Source organism: Danio rerio, chromosome 14, assembly GCF_049306965.1.
Source record: "Danio rerio strain Tuebingen ecotype United States chromosome 14, GRCz12tu, whole genome shotgun sequence".
Lineage (NCBI taxonomy): Eukaryota > Metazoa > Chordata > Actinopteri > Cypriniformes > Danionidae > Danio > Danio rerio.
The window spans coordinates 32,679,868-32,702,655 of NC_133189.1; the positions used below are offsets into that span (position 1 = coordinate 32,679,868).

Below are 22,788 nucleotides of genomic sequence, written 5' to 3' on the forward strand. Positions count from 1 at the left end.
TAAGGACACAAACTAAAAACTGAAAAAAATTGGGAGAAAAAAAATGATAATAATAATATTACAATCAATAACAATAATCATTTATATTTAAAAAAATTATAATAATAAATAATAATAATCCATTGGTTAACTTTATAAGTTTATTTACATAACCGAGTTGCTTCAGGCACAAAAGTAAATTTAGGTTAGTATTAATAGGCTATTGTTATTGTTATTCTCAAACATATGGTGAAACAACAATAATAATATTAGGCCTATGTGTTGATGTGTTGGTTAAAATGCTAAATAATAACATTAGAATACAACTAATCATAATTCTATAGTCAAATTATTGTGTTTGAGACGTATGCTTGGAATCTGTCATTGACCCTTTGGGATTTATTCTAACAATCTAGTCGCAAATTCCAAATCGCAGGACGCAAAAGCATTAAGGGTTTGCCCGAATCCACTTTTGATATTTTAAGAATGGAAAAATACACTCTGCACTGAGGCGCATGGTCTAACAGGGTTGTGCTTATTCTATTAATGAGTTATGTGTGTGATTTGAGAATAAACCAATCAGTCTCATCTTCCAATCCCTTTAAGAGCCAGTTTTGTCGCGCCATGGCGCATTTGCTATTTCTGTGGCGGACTTTGTAAGTGGAAAAACTGAATGCTTCTCTAGCACAGTTAAATAGACCATCTGCAACGTGAGGATAAAGAACAAGCCTCCTCCAATCTGCCTTTACTTTTACTTTCTTCAGTTCAGTTGATAATGTGCGTCAAAGATTCATTTACTAATGTAGCCATCATTCGCGGGTAAGCACGCATCTTTATGTTTGTAAACAGTGTGTCAGCTAACGTGTCATTTTGCAACATATGCTTTATCAAACCGTAAGTTTTTCACGATACTGCAATCGCTGAATCCAGCCCAAAATCAACAAAAAGTCACAAATTTTTGTGATCCTGCAAAATTCTTAATTAAACAAAAATATATGCAAAAACATTTAAATAATCTCATAAAGCATCCAATTCCAAACCATATTATCAAATTATATATATTTCAGTTTGCAATTAATTATTTTTAATGACTTATTGACGTTGAATAGGCAGCAAACGTGATTTATTTCACAATCAATACATTACATTATATCGAGGGCAGGGGCTAGGGGGAGTTTTCAGCCTATTAAGTAAGCAGGTGCAGATGAAGCACAAGTGATTTACATTTGAAGGCGATGCAAAAATGCGATATAACATCCTTTGACGAGAATTAGGAGTTTTGTATGTTTGATGTGCTTCTGACTGCAAAAGAAAGTTTGAGTAATTGAAGCAATATAACAGACAGATGGAGATTGGTTCACAGATGACGGCAGCTGGACGTTATTTGTGCTTTAAATGTAGGGCTGGTATTATGATGTGTGTCAAATCGATAAATTATTTCACTTACCTCTTTTCCTGCAGTTAACGAGAGAAAACGCTTCCCTGCCATTGATGAGTTTTACAGAATTTTACTGAGTTTTTGGGGGTATTACAGTAGGGGAAACCCTAATGCATCAGATGCTCCGGGGAGTGAAATCTGAACCAAAGAGATAATGGATTAAGATCATGTGGGAAGTCCAATTGAGATTGTGATCTTTTTTCAATTCATCATGCAGCCCTACTCAGTGATAGCAGTTAAATCATCCAGAAGCAGGAAAGCGTTGTTGTTTAGGAACATTCAGGGTACTGTTGAAAGAGTAGCTCAGGTTTGTCTGCGGACGTTATCGTGAGTCCCATAAAAGTGAGGGCAGTGGCCTGCCATCAGCCCTGATTAGATCTGACACAAGCTAATGCTCTTTGCTCCGCTCTCATTGTGACATTGATTGATAGTGATACAAGCCGCTGGACTGGCATGCTAACCTGCAGCAAACAGTATGCAAATGCTGCTGTCCTTGCGGAGGAAACGGGCCACATCACCTAAACTGACGTACGCACCTCTAGCTCAGGGACGTGTGCCGTGACTCATGGGTAGTTTATGGAAAACGGCAGAGACGTGGATGTTATGATGGCTGGCAAGCACGTGCTTCGACACAAATGTAAAGCTGACAGTCATTGCAAACAGCAATGAGGTCAAAGCAGTCTAACAAATGAGTGCATTATGCTCGTCTGACTCTGTCTGTCTGTTTTCCTGCTTGTTCAGTTGATAATGTGCGTCCCCACAAAACACTAGCTCAGCGTACCGTGCAACCTTGAAAAGCTTAACAAATCTTTTATGCAGACCAAACCCACGCAGAGATTAGCGAGAGAGTGTGCTGACAGAGCTAGTATCATCAGCTACTGTATCTAATAGCAGCAAGTCAGAAATTAGAGGAATTCAAAAACACGTGTTGTTAGCAGAACTGGTGGCGGATTAGTGAGTTTCAACCAACTTAAAGCTTGTGTTCACGCTCATAAAATACATTCAAAGTAAACTTAAAAAAGACATAGGTTAATGAACATTCAGATGCTGCAATCCTGCTGTGTGGAACATTTAGATAAATAGGTAAATATTAGCACTGAAATTAGAATTCTGGGCAAAAACCAAATCTGGTTGTTCTTGGCTGAAAACTGAATAAACTTTTAATAATTATTTATTATTTTAATAAAAAAATATGCAGTACATTTGAAAGACATTTAAATTGAATATGTTAAATGTCAATATGTTTAATTATACAAATTTTAAAGAACAAAAGCTGATAAATTAAACACATTTTATTGACAGCAAAATTGTATTCACAGTTAATGAGGGAAGTGGTGTCATATTACTTGTGTATGGCTAGCGTGACAGCACAGTAGCACTGGATTGTCCTTAGAGCAAAATATTGAGCTATTTTGAATTTTAACTAGGGCATAGTTAGTCAACAGTGTTGCTCTTGCGCTTGGATGCTGCAGCAACAAACCGCCCTTGCTTGATGCTATTGAAATTAATGGGATTCATAGCGCAGCACTTTTTCCAAGTCCTGTGTGAAACACACTTTACACCACACTGACTATAGCTAGAGGGACAGGGAAGCATAACAAAGTGTTTTTTTTGGCTCATATTTTTGCCCATTCCTCATGGTCAGCTGAAGACATCAGAAATGACAGTGGTGATAAAACAGAAACCTAGAAATCATCTGATCGTAGCCATCTGGATGTGTTTTCTATAAACTCTGCATTATAAATGAATTAATACATTAAAATACTTACATTATGTCTCTTTCTTCTGTGTAATAGAATAAAGTATAAGATACAAGGCTCTAAATATGTATTCAGAAATTTAGACAAATAATAAATTACAATCTTTATTACCCCTTGGAATAATCCAGTAGTTGTTTTACTTCCTTACAGTTTGTTATTTCACTACTGCACATTTAAGCACTTCGTGACATTCCCAGACTGTTATAGATTATAATATCTTCCTTGTCATATGCTGAAATGACTTTCAGCTGTTTCCACAATGGTTATGATTTAGCATAGATGTAAATCTACTCCTGAATATCACAAAGATCCAGTCATGGATGTTTCTAGCTGTTTTAAATTACATCACATTCTGTAGTATGTGATAACATAGTAACAGTATTAAACATATATATTTTATATTAGTATCATAATATAGCAATATTATAATATTAGTAATATACTAATATTAAATGTAGCTTTTTAAGACTTTAAGATTTTATCTTACTGACTTATAGAGGAATAATAGCATATAATAAAGTACAACCTCTTGTACCTTATTCCTTTATTATATCAAGCTAAGATTTCCTCGTTCACATTTTTCTTCTATGGTTTATCCTCACTCTTTTTGGTTCATATTTCACATCATGCAGCAGAGGTTTATTTCAGAGCACCCTCATTGATCTGAGGATCATAGAACTGGTCAGTAATGCAGTGATAAAGGTGTCATATTATTTTTGCTTGATGTCAATGTGGTTTCTGTGGCTTTTTACGGCGTTAGTATTTGTCAGTGGTTTCTGCCAAATCCCAGGTCTTTGCACCTTAAGATATTCATAAGCTGGGCTTTAGAGAGCTGCCCGAGTTTGTGAATGTGAAATGAAGACACAGTCTACAGTGGCCAGCGATCAGACATTATTGCAATTAATATGGTCATACGATTTTGTGAGTTTAGTATAAACTTAATTTTTAATAAATCTTCTAGATGTTCTACATTTGCACATACATACTTTTATAGCACTAAAATGTATTAATATTGCTATTATTAATGTGGAAATGTACACAATGTGGAAACATAAATAATCACAGAGTCTAGTCATAAGGCTGAATTTACTGTATGACACAGAATAACGCTATTTTGCATTTAATTAATTGAAATACTCTTGTGCATCCTTATGTACATTGCAATTTTTTTTTTACTTCAATTTTGGCTTTGTTTACCATATAACTGATATGTAACTGTTTGGTGGACCCTTTGTCTAATATTTTATTGTTACAACACTAAAAAATCATCCCTAAAACACTGAGAATGTACAGCATACATGTTGACATAGGAAATGTATTTTTATTGGTCTTTTAATATTTCACTCTTACAGAAATCTGTTTTACTCTAAGGACAGAAAATAGTTCCTATCAGAACCTTCTGAAAAAAAATGCTCCTTTTAAAAAAATTCATAGTTTAAAGTCTTGCATTTAGTTGGCAAGGCTTCTTATTTGAAACTAATGCTGCACAATATTGGAAAAAACTGACATTTATATTTATATGTGGCAATATTACATTCACTGCGATATATATTGTGATATAAATGCAATGTAAATAGATGGATTGGGATGATTCTGTAGGGGAGCATACAGTATCTGCATAAAATATTATTTAAAAATGACAAGCACTTGAATACAACAGAGAAAAGATGCAAATCAACAATGATATATGATTTTTAAACAATATTCAGAAGCAGATATTATATAATTGCTGTATAATAATAATAATAATAATAATAATAATAACATCACTGCATTGTTTTAATTGAGTAAATAATTATCCTGTGTTTCCTCTAGGATTTTTTCCAGCTGTGGCAGCAGGCTTATTTACACAGATCAACCAACTACCTGTGGCGTTATTTCAATGACAAATGTCGTGAGCGCAGAATTACAAGTCGAGATCGCATTTATGTTATACCCTAAAAATATGCAAATCTCTTTGGTTGCAGGCCGATTTCCTCTGCTCATGCACAAACTTCTTGCATGCCCCCTCAAAAATATGCTGCTCAAGCACAGATCTTCTTGTGCACTCTCAAATAAACGCTGCTAAAGTGCGATTTAGTGCGTTTATGTAACAAGTGTGTCTCCAACACTTATACGACTTGCTAGGAATATTTATGAACGTCTCCAATAGACCTACAGAGCGGTATTAATGTGTCCTAAAATAAAGTGAGTCAGCCAGTAAACACGTAACCTTAAAGTGTTAAAAAAATAACACACAGCACTACTACGGTTACAGAAAAGATTGAGCTGATATAATTCACTTACCTTTCAATACATTTTGGTGCGATTATCACCCGCTATTTAAAAAAAAAAAAAAAACGACAGATATATTTAATATTTTGAATGAAAAGCTTTAATGTAGCCGTGGAGGGATCAATTTTGGTACGGCGCCCCGCTATGGAAGAATGAATGCAGCGGAAACCATGTTATATAATGCAAATTTAATTTTTAAGCTACAAACATTTAATTTATTGTGCCCAAATGGCTTAAATTTGCTTCAAATTCTCACATTTAGATCTTAAAAACACATGCAAATAATAAACTTTCACTTCAAGGGTAAAATCTGAAATTATTCCACAATGTTGTTAACTGTAATTTCTGGTCAACTATAATCCCAACTACACTGCAGATCCCTGTGATGTGACTATTGCGGACTTGCATGTAGCGATATTGATGCTGAAACAATATATTATGCAGCCCTAATTGGAAGTACTTTTAACAATAACTATAATAATTTAGCAATTTTTACCATGTTTGACTTGTTAGGCCTATAATTATTCAATAGGAAATGTGTGTGTGTGTGTGTACACTTATTAATTAATGGTACAAAACCTTTTACTGTTGTGGTATCTTGTCAAAAGGTCACATATGTACCTTAAAGGTAAATATTAATACCTAAAAAAGTATAAATGTGTAGCTCATAGTACCTTAAAGATACAAAAGCATACCCTAAAGGTGCAAAATTGTATTTTTAAGGTACAAATGTGCACTTTTAAGGTACAAAAGTGTACCTTTTAAAAAGTTTCCAGCCCAGTGACAAGTACTTTTAATTCTGAGAGTGTATGCATGCGTGAGTGTGTGTATATGTAAACATAAGATGTAATTGTTTTTGACAATTAAAGAGAGTCTGAGAGTCACATCATAAGCATTACACTGGTTTATAATGAAGTGAATATAAACTGTTGTCATATCATATAGACACAGATGCTTGACTCAAGCTTGTTCACTACACATCAGAATAAAACTTAAGTATAACGTAAATAAATCTGAATGAAAGTGCTAATTACCACTGTACAGTAGAATAAACTTATCACGAGAATTGGTAATTGACATCTAGGCACATGCACATTCATGGAAACACACAATAGAAGCATCAAAGGCTAGTTTGGATTTGCTGACAGGATTGGGAGCAGTCCTGTTTTCCAGTCTTATGTTTTGGCTCCCTTTCATGTGCCAACACACACACGCACGCACGCAAGCACGCATATGCACAGTCTAGATCCCTATTCACACTGCTTTCTTTTTAGCCAGTGACACATACCTTCATCTGCCTCTCTTTGAAGTCTCTCTCCCAATGTCAAGCAGCAGCAGTGAATTTACAATGTAAGCAGCACATTTTCATTGGCTATTGTAATTCTGGTCATCAAACAACTACATCAAACGCTTTTTTGATATGGATGTGGATGAATGACTTTATTGCTCTTAAAAAATGATTAATCATCTAGATGGTGGAAGTGAATTGTTAATACAAGCTTTGCTTTTTATTTAATACAGTGATCGCATGTTGTGCTTTTTAATTTATTTTCATGCTTACTGATATGCAATTACATTTATAACCAGGCAGCTAGATTCCTGCGGTGTGTGGTTTTCATTCAGTTGAATGATGCAATAGCTGTCTTTGTGAAAAGGACATATTGTGCTGACTGAAAGCTTGCTTTTTTAGTTGTTTAATGATAAGGATAATTTAGTATTGCTGATAATATAATGGATATAAGCAATATTTAATTTAATTATTTTATGTTGTTTTATTTTTATTATATATATATATATATATATATATATATATATATATATATATATATATATATATATATATATATATATATATATATATATATAATATTCAAAAATTTGTATATTAATTTGGACATTATGTAGTATATATATATATACAAATTTTTGTATATTATTATCATTAGAAATAACAATTACGTCTTTTATTATTATTGTTAACACTTTATTTTAATGGTCCATTTGAGCATTAGTAGACCGTCTGCTTAATATCTGCTGATACTGCTCCTTCAACAGATATTTAACTGACTATAAGAAACTTATAACTCCAAGTACATGTAAACTTACACTAACCCTAACTTCCACCTAACAGTCTACTGAGAATTAGTATGCATATAGATGCAATTTAACTTAATTTTAACAAACGGACGATCAAATAAAGTGTGACCTTATTATTATTATTATTATTATTATTAATATTATTATTATTATATTAATATTATTATAATTATATTATAATTATATTATTATTATTATTATTATTACTTTAGGCAGGATGACAAAGTAGCTAATATAATGTTGAATATATCTGACAGTCAGTGTTTACTCAAAATATAATTTCAGTAAATATGTATTAGCAGCAGCAGTAATATTCTTTCTTTATTCCTCACTGTGAGAAACTGGCCAGGGGGACATTGGTGTTTGCTTAAAGCAAACATCCTGAGTCTCTCTCCCAACCTGTGCTATATGTGCTTTCACATCAAACAAAAATAGACAAGCCTTGAATAATTAACTTCATGTGTACCATTCCCTTTTTAGAATCACAGTATGTTCAAACATTTATTCCTGTGTGCTGATTATTGCACAGTTCTTATCAGTGGGTCTGTTTACATGGACCACAGAAATCTAATTATATACTTTATTCTGAATAATTTTATGATGAGTTGCTTTTAGAACATTCCCGTGTTGCTTGTTATATAGTATATACATTTATTGATAACTAATTATTTCCCCATGCAATGCAATCTGACATTCCAAAACACACAATGGATGCAAATTCTTCAGCCCAGTCTGCAATACACTGCATTACAAAACCTAACATACATTGCGTACATGCACATTTCAGATGACAAATACTTTAAAGTGTGCAGTCTAATTTTTTTCAGAATTTAAAATATGTAACTTCTCAGTGGTTAGCACTATCGCCTCAATAAGGTCGCTGATTTGAGTTCCGCCTGGGCTAGTTAGCGTTTCTGTGTGGAGTTTGCATGTTCTTTTTGTGTTCGGGTGGGTTTCCTCCAGGTGCTCCGGTTTCCCCCAGGTGCTCCGGTTTCCCCCATAGTCCAGAGACATTTGCTATAGGTGAAATGGATGAGTTTGTGAATGAGAGAGTGTATAGGTTGTTGCTGCGTAAAACGTATGCCAGAACAGTTGGTGATTTCTTCCTCTGTGGCAAACCCTAATAAATAAAGGACTAAGCCGAAGGAAAAAATAATGAATGAATAACTTGGGGCAAATTTTGCTGTCGTTCATGCCCGCATGCAGGACATTGGCTCCAATGCTCTGATCACCGTTCAGGATAGCGAGTATCTTAGCAGAGACATCATTAACATGAGCACCAGGAGAACAGCGAGTGCACATTACTCTTAGCGAAAGTAGCATGGACATGTCAAGCAATGGAATAGCCGATGATTATGATGTAGCATTCTGTGGAAATCTCAATCCCAGGATGCGTAAGAGAAGGATAATCTCTCCCCTGGGTGCTGACTCAGGTCTTCCACCGCTGCACCTAGGGGCAGCAGATGTGCCGAGTCCCAGGTGTGCTGGGCCTGGACAGAAAAACACACAGAGATGGAAAGAGTTTTGAAATTGTACCGCACACCTACCTCAGATGGGTGAGTGGCATGGAGGTATTGAGCATAAGCTTAGCTCTTTGCTCCTGCAGCTGTACTCTTTTTATCTCGAGGTCTTGGATCCACACTTCCAATTCCTCCAGCTCCAATGTCTCCACCGATGCTTCTCCTGTACCTGGAGAATATGTCCCTGTTAATATCATTAGTGTGAAAAGGAACAAACATTGGGTTATACTTTCCCATACCGTTCACTTGACTTAGAGTATGTTTTTGCTGTTTCACATAAATGTAGGCTAAAGCATGTATGTCCAGTGAGCCTGTATTGCAAATCTTGATCAAAGTCATGCTCTTTTGTTTGCCTTCAATGTATTGATCACTGTCATATGTGTAACTTGCATCAAAAACTTCTACATGACTGTAATAGTGTTTTAGGTGTGTACATGTCTGACGTTGTGACTAAAATAAGAACATTCAACATGCCTTAATTCTATTTTCAGTTTACTTCTGGTATGACTATCACATGTAAATGATCTGAATGTGTGCTGGCATAGTCCTGATTTAAGCGCAACTTGGAAAAAAAGGTTAAATCTGTTATTAATGTTATGCTCTCTTTTCTCTCTCTTGCGTTCAGGTCTATATAACTCTGTGGATAGTTGGATGATTGTACCCAATATCAAGCAGAATCACTACACAGTCCACGGCCTGCAGAGCGGGACTCGTTACATCTTTTTCGTCAAGGCCATCAACCAGGCAGGAAGCAGAAACAGTGAGCCCGCTCGCCTCAAAACCAACAGTGAGTCCAGTCCTTGTGTTCTGTACATCGCAAAGACTTATAAACCTCATTCTACTTGCCAATCAATAAGGCGTTTTCAGTAGATGATGCCAGTACATAGCACTATAAAAGTAAATTTACGTGTATTTTGTATACAATATTTACACAAAATAGTAAGGTATACGAGGCCCTGGACCACAAAACCAGTCATAAAGTACAGTGGGGAAAAAAGTATTGAACACATCATGTTTTTTTCTGGGAATAAAATTTCTGAAGGAGCTGTTGACATAGAATTGAACTAGATTTAGGTAAAAACCCAAACACATAATACTTTATATAAAAAGCTTTTTTTGTTAATGACATTTTAAAGATGCCTCTTATGTGTAGAAAGAAGTCACATGAATTGCTCAGGTGTGACAGCAGAGTGTAAAAGTCTTTATGGTTCTGTGGGTTCTCGTCTATCAAATCTGATTTTTATTTTGGATTTTATATTGGATTTTACAAGTCAGGTGATTGGTTAGGCCATTCTACAGCTTGATTTTCTTTCTCGAAAAGAATTTGAGAGTTTCCTTGGCTGTGTTTGGGATCATTGTTTTGCTGAAATGTCCAATCTGGTTTCATCTTCATCATCTTGATAATGTAAACGTTGAACTGAAGCAGCTAATATTCACTTACAATGACGGAGGACAGAGAGTTACTGAATAACTACTGAGATATTTTAGCTGCTGTCTGGGCTTTCACTGCCTTTCTTCAGCTCCCTTTCTTTATGTGTTCAATACTTTTTCCCTGTCGTTTCATTTTATTTCACATTACTTAATTTGTAAACTAATTAGTTTTCCTTGCATATATGGATTTCATCCAGGGAAAGTTTCAAGTCAACAGCACCTTTAAAAATATGTTTTCTGAGAATAATGGGGATGTGTTCAAGACTAATTTTCCCTGCTGTGTATGTTGTGCTACAGATTACTGATCGTTGGGCTACATTTAGACCACAACATTGTAGCTAAATATATGTATATGTAGCCAAATATACTGATATGTTTCTACCTTGAATTTTAAAAAGTTTTGCTTTTACATGACATAGTTTTCAATAAAGTCTATTGTAATAATATAGTAATGTGTAACAAGGGCAATGTTAAAGAGATATTACATAAAGAGAAAAGCATATTCAAATTCTGTCATCATTGGCTCTCCTTTGCCGGTACATAGCAGTATGAAATTTATTCCCAAATTAACATGTATTTTGTGTACAGTATCTTCTCAAAGTGGTGTAGTAATTGAGGTCCTGGACCACAAAACCAGTCATTAGGGTCACTTGTTCTTAGATTTATTTAACATTTGCTTAATATAAAAGCTTTTTTATTGATGTATCGTTTGTTTGGATACAATTATATTTGGCCAAGATTAGGCATGGCCCAGTATAAGTTTCTGACAGTATGATAACCTTGGATAAAAATACCTTTGTATTCATGGTATATTCATGGTATCACGGTATTGTGGTAAATGCTCTAAAATATGTTCTTTTTAAATATCTGGGTAAAAAACTGAAAACTTTTTCCCCCATTGAACACAATTTATTTCATTTTGAGAAACATTTATAATATTTTGGAACAGTAAACATTCATTTCTTGTCGGCTTAGTCCCTTTATTAATCCAGGGTCGCCACAGCGGAATGAACCACCAACTTATCCAACAAGTTTTTACGCAGCGGATGCCCTTCCCGCTGCAACCCATCTCTGGGAAACATCCACACACACTCTACAGACAATTTAGCCTACCTTCAATTCACCTGTACCGCATGTCTTTGGGGGAAACCGGAGCACCCGGAGGAAACCCACGCGAAGGCAGGGAGAACATGCAAACTCCACACAGAAACGCCAACTGAGCCGAGGTTCGAACCAGCGACCCAGCAACCTTCTTGCTGTGAGGCGACAGCACTACCTACTGCGCCACTGCCTCGCTGGAACAGTAAACATGTCTGCCTAAATAGTTTAAATAAATCAGTGACTTCTGCTCTCTTCATTAGTTTCTAAAACATAGATTACTTAACAACACATAAAAAATACTTTTAAAACCTTACAAATATCCTAAGAATGGTATAACAGAACATTTTAGCGGAATTAAAACCTTGATTTTTCCAAATCGCAGTAAACCTTGAAACTAGTTATCATCCCATGCCTAGCCAAGATACAGTATTTAAAAATCTGGAATCTAAGAGTTCAAAATAAAATCAATATTCAAAAATAAATCATGTGCAGATTAAATTCTTAGCAATGCATATTACTAATCATATTTGTAGAACAATAGTTACAAAACATCTTGACAAAATGTGATCTTAATATCTACTTAATATCTTAATGATTCTTGGCATGCAAAATATATACTGTATAGTTTTGTCTCATACAATCGCCAAAAATAAACCCCTGCAACATAAGGCTGGTTTTGTGGTCCAGGGTCACATACAATATTTAATAAAAAATATGGAGTGCTGCAGGGATGACCCTGGTTCCATTGGCAAAAATGTGTAGGGTTTTTCCATTGGCTTTTGGGTTATCACATAAAGTAATGTAAAAGTTGTTTTTACCTTTTAAAGTAATCTGCATACATGTTTAAGCATTTTAAACCCTTATTTAGTCAATGTCAAACACAGGGATACATTAAAATATTTTAAATAACACAAGCATTATCATAAGCCTTTAACAATTGCCTTTTGAATCTGACAATTATAGGCTACTGTATATTTATGAGCTGGTTATGGACTGCTGCAAATAATCTGAAATATTATCAGCGGATTCTTTAAGTGATAAATCAAGCTAATCACTCCAGTCAGCACCGCTTAGTCCTATAGATGTGGTGGTAGTGTAAGTGCAGGGGCTCCGTCATACTCTACCGCTCAATACCTTTATCAGCACTCCATCTGTGACAGGCACCCAAACATGCAAATAATGGAACCAGCAGTGGGTTTGGTGTCAAACGATGTGTATATATGTGTGAGAGAGAGGTCTGGGAAAGCCCAGGTCCCTCAACTAAGCTGTCAGCCATTTCCCAGCATTTCTTACAGCAAAGAACTCAATCAAGATGCAGCGTAGCAGGTGACAGCATTCAGATGGGTTATTGCATCAGAGTCTCAGAGCGGCCTTGTGGAGGAGTTAGAGAGAGAGATATAGGAATGTCTGGAGGAAACGACAAGCTTTCCTTTTGCGCTTATTTTCATTGTCTGTTTCTTCCTCCGGGTCTTCACGGTCCTCATGGTTCCTCAAGCTTCTGTGGGATAACAGGAACAGTATTTCTCTCTCTTTCTCTTTTCTATCACTCACCCCCACCCCAACTGTCATTTTTGTTACAGTAATAATGCTGTTTTTAGACAGCAGTGCCATTAAATGCCATTTTCACCCAGACACACACAGAGCTCCAGTGCTGTGAAAGCCTGTCCTACAAAAGTGTAGGCGACTGTATCTGTGTTGCGCTACAGATTACTGATACTTAGGCTCCATTTAGACGACAACAATGTTGCTAAAAAGGATTTTTAAAAAGTTTCACATTTACACGACAGCGTTTTCAATAAAATCTATCATAAAATTAATGTAGTGTGCAACAAAGTCAATGTTAAAGGGAAAGTTCATCAAAAAAGTTAATTGTCATTATTTGCACTGCCTTCTCTTTTTCCCAACCTGTTTAGGATTTTTTTAAGAAGGTGTAAGAAGATATTTAGGAAAAAAGCTGAATATCAGTAACTTGACTTCCATAGCATTTGTTTTTCCTACTATTGATGTCAATGGTCACCGGTTTTCAGCTTTCTTCAAAATATCTTCTTTTTTGTTCAACAGAAGAAAGAAACTCATACAGGTTTATAACAGGGGTGCCCAAACTGTTTCTCATGAAGGAACAAAGACTAAACCTGATTAAGGACTGTCGGCAGATGTTATAGGTGCAGTATTTGAGTTTGACACCCAGTGGTTTAACTAGGTATCGCACGCCTGGTTTAAAACACATGCAAGTGCAGGTTGCCAGATTGAGGACACCAACAGGAGCGAGCCTGACTATTAAGCCTAAAGGCTAATTTAAACCATGTTCTAAATAAAAGTAACAATGCGATAGAGAAAATATTTTCCATATTAAAAGGAGTTTTTGTCCTAACCAACACCTGAAATTGATATATTAGAAACGGCTTTTATTTCTTGCAGCTGAACAACTGAAAACTGACTATGATCACCTCAGGTTCACCTCATGTGCTTTATTCTGTGTTAAATGCTTATAATGTGAGTTAGAATGCCTTTTTACATGACATTTATTGATATACTACTGAAAGCAGCAGCAGACAGTTTACCTAAATCATTTTAAATTGAACTTTAGAACTGTGACTCACTATCAGTGATTTGGCATGTACATTTAATAATGCTAAGAGGTTTAATATATATTAATTAGATTATAACCCTTACTATTTTGTTGGAGTGCAGTAAGTGCACTATTCTATGCTTCTTCATGACTTTATTTAAATTTCTGTCGTGTTTTGTTTAGTGCCAACTACCCAATTGCTTATAACTGCATATTTCATCACGCAGCTGTTGTTAGGACATGAGGTTATAATGTAACCTGCTTACCTAAGGTTTACATTCATATTTATAATATTATTTGCTAATGTAAATCATATAAAAATATATAAATATACATTTCGGAGACTGCAGCTGTCCACCGGAGGTCGCATTTCTGTAATGGACGCTTGCTTTGAGAGTCTTCCTGACTGAATGAATCAAATATGCAGTTTTTCACCAAGGCAACCAATGGGGTTGAAATATAATTTGCTAAACAGGCTTTGGCTTTTTTTCCTAATTTATTTAATAATATTTAAAAATAAATAGAAAACATTACTTGGTATTAACACATACACATGCATTTATTTAACATTTTAAATTGAACATTAGAATAAAAACAAACAATCCCAGTTAGAACACAATGGAGCTTGATGCTGATCACACTAGTCAAGCTGCACATCCTTTTTCTAGCCAAAGTCTTTTTAATTTTCCTCCATCCATCGAGGGACATTTTACATTTTAAAAAAACCTAAACATTTAATTGAAACATTTCATTTAAGTTAGCACTTTTTGCATAATTGTTTTATTATAAAAGGTTACGTTAAATTAGAAATGACAATCTCTATTAAAGGCATTCCCCAACCCTTACCCATCATTCCAACATAGGCTCATTCTGAAAACGTAGCCCTATATACCTTTCTGAAGATCGCAAATTATGTAGCCAGAAGTACGTATGGCTGCATTTCATTTTTAAAATAAACTTTATGGGGCGGTATGACAACATTCCTTTTCATGCTTACCAGCTGATGGGATCTGAAAAAGCAGCCTCTAGTGGATTCGCAAAAACTACAAAAAAATGTAACTCCTGGGACGGTCTCTAAATATGTATATAGAGGCGCGTTTTCAGAATGAGCCTGGGTTGCATCATTCTCCCTATAGGATAGTAGACCAAACCAAAGGCTATCATGGGTTAACTTTGGGCCATGAACTCTAGTTTGAGCATCTCTGTTTTATAACCACTTGGGAATCTGTAAATAGTGAGTAGTTTTCATTTTTGGCTGAACTATCCCTTTAAATAAAGTGTTCATCTAATTTACCTAATTGAATGCATCCTAGGTTATTATACATTTCTGTATCGACACCATGCTTTTGAGCGATGTATGTAATACCATAGATAGCGCTGTTATTTGAAAAATGCCATAGAGTTTAAACTCTGCTGTTGTATTTATCGCTTTAGGAGACCCAGCCAAGGTGTAACTTCGCATTATATGAGCCTTGCAATTCGAAGTAGGAGATCTAAGGCTTGCTGTTTATAGTATTCATCAAAGAAGAGATTTGAACCTCCACATAATCAAACAATCTCTCTGTCATTTACCACAGCTGTGTCTTCTGGCCATCTGACCACATAAAACAGCAAACTGACTTCAGGCCAATGTTTTCTCTCTGTGATGCCTACTCGACCGTGAAAGTCCACACTCCAGAGAAATGCTATTTAAAGACATTTACATAATCACTTTCAGTTTGATTCAGAAATCCAGAGCGAGAGCGTGTTCAACTCCCAGTTGAATCCTGGAGCTCATGCTTTATCATCTACAATTAATTTCTCTGCAGCCTTTGAGTGGCCAATGTAATTTGCAGAAGCAGAGAAGATGTAGGAGAGATTGTATTACTGGGCCAATCAATTTTGAAATGCACAAGTGCTATATAGCAAGATTGCTTCAGACTCAAGTGCTGTTTTTTTATTTCATGTTGTAATTATTTAATATTAATGAAGCAAGTGGTTTGTGTGTGGTGGTTTCACTTTAATGTTTTAGAGCTTTGAAGGTCAAAGTTCAAATGTCTCAGCCCATATGAAATTAAATCTTCAGTTTTTTAATACATAGATTGTAGATAGCTTAGTAAATTTAAATTATTCTGATCTTTGAATAGCATGTAATAAAATTCAAATGTTATTTTTTATTTATTTTATTTATATTTTTATCATTTTATTTCGTATATTTATTTTGTTTTAATTTTTATTTTGTTATTATTTTATTTACATTTTTAATTTAAGTTTTATTTTATTTTTACATTTTATTTAACTTTTATTTTATTTTATTTTATTTTTTATTTTATTTTGTTTATTTTTAATATTATTATTACTATTATTTTTAATTTCTTAATTATATTTTATTTTATTTTATTTTTATATTTTATATTTTATATATATATTTTTTAATTGTATTTCTTTATTATTTTTGTTTTATTTATTTTATATATATATAGATTTAAATTTACTTTATTTTTCTATTTTTTATTTCATTTATTTATTTGTGTTATATATATATATATATATATATATATATATATATATATATATATATATATATATAGTTTTATTTAATTTTTTTAATTCTATCTTTAATTTACTTTATTTTTGTATTTTTTATTTCATTTATTTATTTGTGTTATATATATATGTGTGTGTGTGTGTGTGTGTGTGTGTGTGTGTGTGTGTGTGTGTGTGTGTGTGTGTGTGTGTGTGTGTGTGTGTGTGTGTGTGTGTGTGTGTGTGTGTGTGTGTGTGTGTGTATATAATTTTATTTGTATTTTTATTTATTTTATTTTATTATGCGTCCATACATGCACACATATTTATTAATTATGCATCTATACATACAGTTATGTACAGTTAAATATAGTTAAATTGTGATCCATAATAAAATAATAGAACATACATTGATAAATCAGCAAATAATTTTAGTAATGTGACTTAAAAATAATTTTGATAATCCAAAAACGTAATAAAATATTAGTCAATGAATTAATAATCAATTACATACTTTACAGATAAAAATATAAATTATTTAATGTATATTTAATAAGTATTTTTCATTAATTACTTGGAGTTTTAGGCATATACTGTACATAAAAAAACCTGGAGAAACCAGTGAACTGAATAAAATAGATGCAATGCAAACTGTGTGTGTGTGTGTGTGTGTGTGTGTGTGTGTGTGTGTGTGTGTGTGTGTGTGTGTGTGTGTGTGTGTGTGTGTGTGTGTGTGTGTGTGTGTGTGTGTGTGTGTGTGTGTGTGTGTGTGTGTGTGTGTGTGTGTGTGTGTGTGTGTGTGTGTGTGTGTGTGTGTGTGTGTGTGTGTTTGGTCGGTCCATCCACTGCAGTCCTCTTTGTTTACCTCCTGTGCTTCTGTTTCTTCATGGTCTGTCTGTACGTGACTGTGTGTCTGAAGCTCAGCCAGGCTTACAGAGCAGGAACAGAAGGACATCAAATGGCTCTTTGCAGGTTGTGGAGAAATGAAAGTTTGGTTTCTCCGGCTGAACTTCGGATGAGATAATATGTTCAAAAGGCATTGCTGCGATCCATAATACACACCGCAGCAGGGGTTTGCACGCAAAAACCCAAGTCCAGACACTCGGTCCAACACATCAAGCCTTTCATGCCCACTGATCTATCTTTTATTCCTCAAATGGATCCTCTTTCTTCTTTTCTTCTTTCCTCTGCGTCGGATGCATTGTTAATCATACAATATGCAGATTGACTGCTCTGTATTTGAGCGAGTGGCTTCTTTTGTCTCCAGTCATTTTGATGATTTTAATGATGTTTTTGTATTGTACATCTCTTTATGCTGCCAGTCTTTTGATCGCCCAGTTGTAACCAAATAAATATATGTATTATATATAAAAGTGGTCCCAAAAAGTATGGACACTTTATCTAAAATGTTATCAATAGTATCTATCTTCTCTTTTTTTTCAGTTTCTCTTTTTAAAAAATCAAAAAGCAGCTTTGTTTGAAAGTGTCTTTTGTGCAAGCTTTATTAAACAATGGAGCTTTTTTGCAAAAATTCTGCTGATTTGACTCAATATTTAGCTATTTTGAAGAACTGGAATAGACCGCGCCATTGACCATATAAAAGCAGGTGTAAAATCCAGCGCAGCGCATGTTAGTTATGCACCTATGTGAGTTCAAACATTTACACATTGCTTAAGATACAGAGAATGTACAGCAATACACAAATAATTTTACATCTAAAAAAAATTAAAGATTAAAATGTCTCAAAATACACTATTTTTTTCATAAACATAAAATCCAATGCCTCTATGCCTTTTTCATTTTGGGGTGCTATTTTCAGTTTATTCATGCATATTTGCATTTGTATAATGTTATTATTATTAGCGGTTTATTTATTATATGAATTTTTATATTTGTTTTAATGAAAACTAGTTTATATTTGTTCACCTGTCAGGTTTTGGAGATGTATGCATCACCATATGGGGCATAGGAATAGGATGTGTGTTTGGACATAACTCATAGTTAAGTCTTTTGACCACACTGCGTTATTATTGTTCATTTTTTTAATTTGCTGAAAATAAGACCTGCATTTAGAAATAGTTTTGAAAGAAATCTTTGCACTTATCAACCGAAATAAATATGTAAGCTAATGGATGGCCTTATCCACGAAAGTAAAGGGGTAAAGATTAAAGTAAAAAGAAAGTAAAGAGGCTGAATGGTGGAGGCTTGTTCTTTATCCTTTCACTGCAGATGGTCTGTTTAACTGTTTTCTAACTGTTGAAGCATTAAGTTTTTCCACTTACAAAATCCGCCATCTAAATAGCAAATGTGCCATGGCATGTCACAACTGACTCTTAAAGAGAATGGGACATGAGACTCCTGTTTAATGCACGTTATGCTCAAAACACACACATAACTCATTAAGAGAATAAGCAAAACTCTGTTAGACCATGCGCTCCTTATAATAGCAAAAAGTGGATTTGGACACGTCCTTAATGCTTTTGCGCCATGCGCATTTGACTTTGTGGCTAGATTGTTAAAATAGAGCCCTTTAACTTAGCCAGCAACTTGTTCAAGCTCTTGAATAGAAAGCATTCTATGACAATACTCGTCACCAAGGAATACAGTGGCCCAAGTCAGACAAGCTAAAACAGGCCAAATTGGATTTGTGTCTTTTCGTACGTGAATATTGGGAGTGCATATTGTGCGCACTCACATTTTCTAGGCACAACTAGTTAAAAACCTGCATTTCACGTGACAAGAACTGACCGATCAGCTTCATACTTTGTAAGGAATATACACATTTAGGTAACATTTGTAAGGAATATACACATTTATTTTCTTCTAAATGTCTTATTTTGTGTTTAAAAAAAGACAAATAGGTTTGAAACAAGTGAATGTTGAGAGAATTTTGAGTTTTGGGCGACCTATCTCTTTAAGTCTTTTGAATATGTCAAGCTACAGTGATCAACCCATTGTAATGTTTTTCAGTGAATATTAAATTACTGAAAGAGCTGCAGTTTATTTTGGATTCTTATAGGTATATTTTATGTGTTTTAAAAGTAACTTCAAAGTAAAGTAATTAGTAATCTGATTACATTTTACATGAAGTAATTAGTAAAGCAACCACATTACAATTTTACAGTAGTAGTAAGTAATTTGTAATCTATTACTTTAAGTAACTAACCCAACACTCAATAATTGATGGAATAACCCAGTTTTTTAAACACCACACAATTAAAATCATTCTGAAATTCTGTCTGCTTGTGTTATTTGGATAAATAAATTTACTCTAAATGATAATATTTTATTTTAAATTTAAGAGAAATGTTATCAGATCTTTATAGTGTAAAAATAACATGTATATTTTTCTCCAAATCATTTGGATCATTTTAAGTGGTCCCCCAATTTTTTTATTATCAGAGATTAGTATGTTAATTAATTTTTAATAATTTATTTTTTAAGTAAACCTAACACCACACATTTACATCAGAAAAGTTATACTGTCCATAACTATTGAAAGGCACATTTTACATTATAATAAAAGTAGTTATTATTATTATTATTATTATTATTATTATGGTTGTTGTTGTTGTTGTTGAACAACAACAACAACAACCATAATTGTTGTTGTTGTTGTTGTTATTATTATTATTACTATTACTATTGTTATTATATTACATAATCTTTACAGCTTAAAAATGTTATTTTTAGGGTATCTTATTTATTGTACTTTCTTTTTTTAATGTATAACAGATCAATATTTTATTTAGCTAACATTATTATCCTGTGTAGGTACTTTCATTTGTGCTGTAAGTGAAGATTTATATAAAAAGGGAAAAAAAAGAAGCTGCAGTAAAAATAAAATATTTTCATATGACCTTTAAGGCAGGAAACTTTAAGGAGCAAAACATAACATTTTGGTAATTGTTTCTGTACTTCATTATAAGAAATAACAAGTGACAGCTCAAGTTTGTTTTTTTACTTTCCGGTTGACTAGCTTTAATGTCATGTTTACTCTGCCATGTAAAGGTAAAATGTTGAATGACAGAAAAACTAAATGAGCATGTCTGTTTGCGTGCGTGCATGTTTGTGTGCGTGTGTGCATGTGCGTGTGTGTAGTCACTCTGCGCTCCTATAGGAGGCCAATGCTGTTTAATCAGCACTGTCGTGTCTGGTGACCGTACATGAAGCCAATATGAGAAATATCACATGACAACCAGCCCCAAGGGCAGCTCTGTTTACTAGTTGTTAAAAGATCTCAGAATAATATTTACTCATCCTGCAGAGCATAGACATCACTCAAGCTGTCAGCAGTCCACCCTCCTCTGCAGAAAATACAGTCACTGCAGCTGCACAGCGTAAATAAAACACTACACAAACTATATAGCTTACGTGTTTAAAGATTGCAATTAATATCTTTATGTATTAATCAAGTCAGATAAATATGTAAGGGATAATCAACAGCTTGCGGTGCATGAAAAGATTTTACATTTAGAAATTCGGTAACATTTTAGTTTAGGTCACAAGTCACGCTATTATAAAACCATAGACAAACACCACTAGCTTAATAAACTACTAATAAACTGTTTATTAATTGTTAGTTAGGTAGAAGTTGTGTTTAGGTTTTGGGTAGGACTAGGGAAGATCATACTTTAGAACTACTAATAAACAGTTATTATCTTAATAACGGGCAGGTAATAACCCAGTTATTAGCATGAATTGTCACCCAAACTAAAGTGTTACCAACAGTTCTATAATATAATAAATAGTATCGTTTTATATTTATTTTATTAAATAAAGTATACATTTATTAATACAGGCTTTCGTTAGCAGATAAAAAACTGACCATATTTTGCAAATTTGTCTAAAAATTGTTTCACCAAATTGCTCACAGAAGTTCTAAATTATGTTTGTAAGAGATTTGAAAGACAGTGATGTGCTGTCTAACGGCAGTGGTCACAGCTGACACTGCACATTATGTTGCTGTCATTGCGAAATTTCTATTCATTACAAATAAACTTTTCAGTATATACGTGACACGGACATCAGTTTCTGACAGCAGCTGTCAGAAATCCACAAGCTGTTCCCTTACACATTTTTGTTCACTCAGCTCTACAGCATTAAATGCAATATATATATATATATATATATATATATATATATATATATATATATATATATATACAGTTGAAGTCAGAATTATTAGCCCCCTATTTTTCCCCAATTTCTGTTTAACAGATTGATTTATTTTATCTTTGCCATGATGACAGTACATAATATCTTATTAGATATTTTTCAAGACACTTCTAAACAGCTTAAAGTGACATTTAAAGGCTTAACTAGGTTAATTAGGTTAACTAGGCAGGTTAGGTTAATTAGGCAAGTTATTGTATAGCAATGGTTTGTACTGTAGACTATTGAAAAATATATTTCTTAAAGGGGCTAATAATTTTGTCCTTAAAATGGTGTTTAAAAAATTAAAAACCGCTTTTATTCTAGCCGGAAAAAAAAATAAGGCTTTCTCCAGAAGAAAAAATATTATCAGACATACTGTGAAAACTTACTTGGTCTGTTAAACATCATTTGTGAAAAATTTAAAAATGGAGAAAAAAAAAATGAAAAGGGGGGCTAATAATTCTGACTTCCATTGTATTTATATATTTTATATGTATGTATGTATATTTGCATGTTCTCCCCGTGTTTGTGTGGGTTTCCTCCGGGTGCTCCGGTTTCCTCCACAGTACAAAGACCTGCGCTATGGGTAAATTAAATAAACCTAATTGTCTGTAGTGAATGTGTGCAAATGAGTGTGTAAGGATGTTTCCAAGTACTGGGTTGCAGATGGAAGGGCATCCACTGTGTAAAACGCATGCTGGATAAGTTGGTGGTTCATTCTGATGTGGCGATTTCTGATGAATAAAGGGACTAAGCCAAAGGAGAATGAATGAATGAAATGAAATGCTTTATTTTCCAGTTATTAAAATGAAATTACAGTACCTAAATGAAGGATCCACTCATTTCAAAGAAAAATGTCAAACACACTTTTTGCACTTGAACTCTTCATATATATATATATATATATATATATATATTTGAACAAGCAAATTGAATGCTTTTAATTTCATGTTTATA

The 22,788-nt window shown here is 33.8% G+C and overlaps 1 protein-coding gene across 8 annotated transcripts in view; it reads left to right on the top strand.

Moving 5' to 3' along the window:
* The window catches only part of mid2 (midline 2), a 275,772-nt gene that overhangs the window by 243,761 nt on the left and 9,223 nt on the right, over positions 1-22,788 (top strand). For all 8 annotated transcript variants that reach the window (XM_021481165.3, XM_068213343.2, XM_009291075.5 and 5 more), the window contains one exon: positions 9,694-9,855. In XM_021481165.3, coding sequence (XP_021336840.1) covers positions 9,694-9,855 — 162 coding nt within the window. The remainder of the gene's footprint in view (positions 1-9,693; positions 9,856-22,788) is intronic.